Here is a 4,715-nt window from a genome sequence, read left to right on the forward strand (position 1 = left end):
AATTCATCATCATCCTCCACGACTAACGATTTCGAATGGCCAAATCCTACCAAAGTATAAACTTACATTTATATTTTTTACTTATAATTCCAACCTAAAGTGATATCACATTGAAACTCGACGAATTACAAATTACTTCCAATAAAACACAAGCATCCTTCTGTTCCAGCATTCCATAATTCATATATCAATTTTCATTCCAGAAAAGTATCAATCTAAAAAATAAAAAGGCCAGTTTCGCCAATTGTTTCAGATGGTTTTCTTACAGAATAAATGTGTCAAAAAAGGATTAGCATATATTCACAATAAATTTCTAAAGAAACAGTTTATGGAATTCAATTTTCCAACTCTCATTGTTGCTACTGAACGCCTAACAATGAGGAAGACAACTTGAAAAGCTTCTTACAACCAGAAAAGCGGGCAGAGGGGATCAGAACTCAGAAGGCCGATTTCCGCTTCCTAGACAAGCCTCTTCTGGCTAGCGATAACTTGGACCTCATAGGAATATTGTCTTCATCACTATCTTCGCTATCCAACACAATCACAGCATCCGGTGCCCCCTCACCCAGTTTTACAGCACTGTCTCCATCACAAACCTCAACAGTGGGCTGCTTCTTACCAGACTTGGCATCATTTGCTGGGTACAGATATGTCAGATCAAGATCTGATACCTTCTCAGGTTGCATGATCACATTCTCATTGCTGCCTTGTAGTTGATTCAAAGGTTCCACTGGAAGCTTAACGGTTTTAGATAGTTTAGGAGCCACAATTACTGCTTTCTTCTCTGATTTGTAGCAACAGATGACACTTTCTGGAATAACAGCTGATTTCACGGCTGATGCAGCAGCTCCCTCTGTTTGTTGAGGCGACAAACATTGAGAAGGAGCCATGTTCTCTTTATCATCTATTAAATGATTTTGAGGGAGTCTCGAAGGTTCTAGAGATGGCATTTCCCTAACCAAGACTCTTTTCTTAAGACTAATACCTGTGGAGCAGTATCCATTTCTGGCAATAGCATCTTTAGGAGGATTGGCTTTACAGTGGCTGCTTTTATGGGACGACAATGAGCTTTTTTGTGGCCTGACTGAACCAACATTGGAAACAGTAAACTGAGAAGTGCTTTGTGATTTCTCATCAGAGTCCCTACACGGGTTTGTTCTAACACGGCGTAGTGACTGCAGTCCCTTACCAATACTCATGCTGTGGCTTGTTTCTAAATGACCTTCATCTTTCATGGGTGCTATGTTGCCAGCCTGGACCAACGAGGACTCTGGAGAATCTGGAGTAGTCTGGATTTTCAGCAACGAACACTGATTTGACATGCTGCTCTTTCCACTTTCGCCATTTCTACTATGGGAATCAACTGGAACTTTTGGTGACAGTTTATATCTACCAGTGTGTAGTTTACCAGAAATCCAAGTGTGTGTAAATGAATCCTTGCTAGCTTCTTTCAGTGGCCCGATTCCAATATGGTTCTTTGAGGAATTATGAATTGCCACTTTAGACATCTCCTCACAATTGTTCCTTTCATTGTTACTGCATCCTAGAGACTCCAGTGACAGCTTCCTATGCTCTGAAATGCATATGGGTGCAACTGATCCTTCCATTTTCGTCTGCAGTAGTGAAAGTTTGTAAAAGCAGTAAGTGGAATAAACCCCCACTATATAACCATACAATAGACTTACTTGTGATGTGCTTTGACTTGTATGCGTCTGGACTCCATTTTCGCCCCTTGCCATATCAGCCACTCCAGCTTGAGCATATTTTTCAGTCATGGACCTTGCATTCTGATCAAAAGCTTGTCTGTTATATTTGTAGTCTCTGCTCTGCACAATAATGGACAAATATCATGATGGAGTATGAATCTCTGTATGAATAGTTTCTCTCAAGGACTAGCTTCACTCACTGCTTCGTGCATAAGGCCATCATCAGGATTAGGTTCACTTAGTAAGAGTCCGATGCTTGTCAAAACAGTTGAAATGTTCAGGGATGGTTGCCACATGCCCTGCATCAATTGGAATCTGATCTTAGCTAGGGAAGCTCAGAGTTACTAACAATTAGCTACCCTAAGCCAAAACTCTCTACAAAAGTTATGAGCCAAGTCATGTAGTAGAATGAAATTTGGGGAAAACAACAATACAATCTTTCCATATATTCCATAGTAATTTAATGGAACAAATAATGAACTTTGAGAACAATGATATGTTATCAACAACCTATAGAATCCAATATTAACGCATGAAAACATCATGACCAAGTTATTCTGAAGCAGAAAATAAGACATGCTCAAATTGTCTTTGAACATTGCTGTTACGCACAGATTATGCTAAGATGTTAAACTAAAGTTTGCAAGTTCCATGGTGTCCTATGGACAATATGGATCTGCGAACTACACTACAGTTTAACAATTTGAACTATTAACATGTTAGAAGTCCTTTGTATAAAAAACAGGTACGTGGAGATCTAAAATAGTGAATCATAGATCATTAGCCATTCTGGATCAACAAATATAAAAAACAGGTACGCGGAGATCTAAAACAGTTTAACCATGTATTAACTTTCAACAAATATACAATTTACAAATCACTACAGAACAATCCTTAATGATAGGTTATTAGCCATTTTGCCAACAAATATACAATTTACATATCACTACAGAACAATCCTTAATGATAGGTTATTAGCCATTTTGCTAAACAGAGTAGAATCCTACTCTATACTCTTTTAGAAGGTTCTTGACAATTAGAATTGATTTTCAATGTAGATCAAGGAGAACTCATCCAGAGCAAAGCATGCAAAAGAATGAACATAAAAGAGCAAACCTACGCACTTTTTTTTTTGGATAAATTACATAAGTAAAATAAAGAAAATTTAAAGACCGCGCGATGGAGGACTCAAACCGAGGACCTTAGGTTTTGGGCATTAATCTCCTACCGCTAGGCCACACACGCACACATTCTAGAGTACTTGTTGTATATAGATATATCAAAATAAACAAGTGCACGGTTATTATGACGAATACGATTTTACTCCTCTCCAACTTTTTGAACCAAGCAAATAAGAATGGATAGAATTGGCAAATTCCACAACATTATGTGATGGTGAGCTGATAACAGAACATATAAAACATCCCTGACAATCCAAGTCTACCAGAAATGCCTTCTTACCATTCCCAACATCACATAAAACAAATTATCCCAATGGAATGGAGCAACAACAGATGGAATTCACTGCTGCGGAAGTAATTTGAGAGATAAAGCATCACTTCTCCAACTTTCAGGTAGTATTGGAGAATGAGCTATCCCATAGCCACCAACTAAGTTTAACAAAAGATCAACACATCAAATAATTTGTACCTTGGGCGGTAGATTGAGGATATCCAAGCAAATACGCCCACCGTTATCTATATTAGGATGGTATATCGGTGTTGCAAAAGTCACAATCGGAGGCTGAAAAGGGTACCTTCACAAATAGCAAAACACCACATATTTATTCCGACGAAAACATCCCAATTACAACTATTATGCAAAAACAAAAAACCAATGAGCCAACAAAAATATAAATTGAGAATAGCATACCTTTCGGGTATTTGGATCTTAATTTTGAAGACGCCATTAGAGTATACTGTTCCCTCAGGTCCTTGAAGCACTGCAAAATGAAACACAGCACATGCGTGTGTCTTAAGACATACATTTGGGTAAACAGAGAGGGAGAGAGAAAGAGAGAAGTACGCGCATCGATGGAGGTGAGGGAGGAGTCGCCGCCGGCGTGGTGGTGGTCGGAAAGAGTAGGGAAAGTGGCGCCTGGAGGTGGATCAGTAAGTAGGAGTTTGAGTTCCTTTTGCATTCGCAGGTTCAATCTGGCTGCCTGCGCCATAGCCATTCAACTCTTACAACTCAACTTCGTTTAGCAGTGCATTTCATTTTCTCTGTCAACCGTTTTCAAATTGTTTTTGTTTCTCTTTTTAAATACACCGTTCTCGAATTGTTGGGCGGGTTAGGGTTCGTACAACTGAGATTTGAATTTTCATTTGACACTTCCATTTACGTTGGTGAAGTGGAGTGGAGGTTGATAAATTTATATAATATTACTCCCTCTCTTCCATTATTTAAAAGAACATTTTCGATACGAATTTTTTGAAGAGTTAAAATATAGAGAACTTTTAAATGTATTTAAATCCTATTTAATCTGTAAAATTTAATTAGAAGAGTATAATTAGAATTGAAAAATATGAATAACTAAAAACTAAATTCAATATGTTCACTATAATTCTTAAAAATGAATAAAACTGCCGATAGCAAACAAATACTAAATACTGTCAAATTAGGGTAATCTATCTATACTATATTAAAAAAAATGGAGTTTTCAATTTCAAATTAATTTGAAATCAATTTTAAAATTGAGTGGCAATTTTGTAGTTAAAACAAAACTGAACGTTTATTTATAACTGTTGGGAACTTAATGAAATATCCTAATCCTAGTTTTGATGATATCAAAATCAAATAGGTTTCACTTGTAATAGACTAGAACCGGTCGAATTCAAGTGTTATAGTTATTGTCTATTTTAGTTGTTGTTCTGAAGACTGAAAACTGAAGCCGGAGGACTGAAGACTGAAGTTGCCGATTGTTGACGATTTAAGGCATAGTCAAATACTGATATTTGACTAACCAGTCCAAGAATCAGTTACGACTGATTATTTAATGCGAGCCACGTG

At 37.3% G+C, this 4,715-nt stretch overlaps 1 protein-coding gene across 1 annotated transcript; it reads right to left on the reverse strand.

The window, feature by feature from the left end:
• Positions 1-216: 216 nt before the first annotated feature.
• On the reverse strand, positions 217-4,064 carry LOC131014015 (uncharacterized). The gene is made up of 6 exons (XM_057941952.1): positions 3,732-4,064; positions 3,579-3,648; positions 3,357-3,462; positions 1,907-2,005; positions 1,686-1,826; positions 217-1,613 (listed from the first exon to the last, which is right to left on the reverse strand). Exons 1-6 carry the CDS (start codon positions 3,880-3,882, stop codon positions 438-440), a joined length of 1,743 nt encoding a protein of 580 aa, XP_057797935.1. The 5' UTR covers positions 3,883-4,064; the 3' UTR covers positions 217-437.
• Between the last annotated feature and the right edge of the window lie 651 nt (positions 4,065-4,715).

Source organism: Salvia miltiorrhiza, chromosome 3 (genome assembly GCF_028751815.1).
Source record: "Salvia miltiorrhiza cultivar Shanhuang (shh) chromosome 3, IMPLAD_Smil_shh, whole genome shotgun sequence".
NCBI lineage: Eukaryota > Viridiplantae > Streptophyta > Magnoliopsida > Lamiales > Lamiaceae > Salvia > Salvia miltiorrhiza.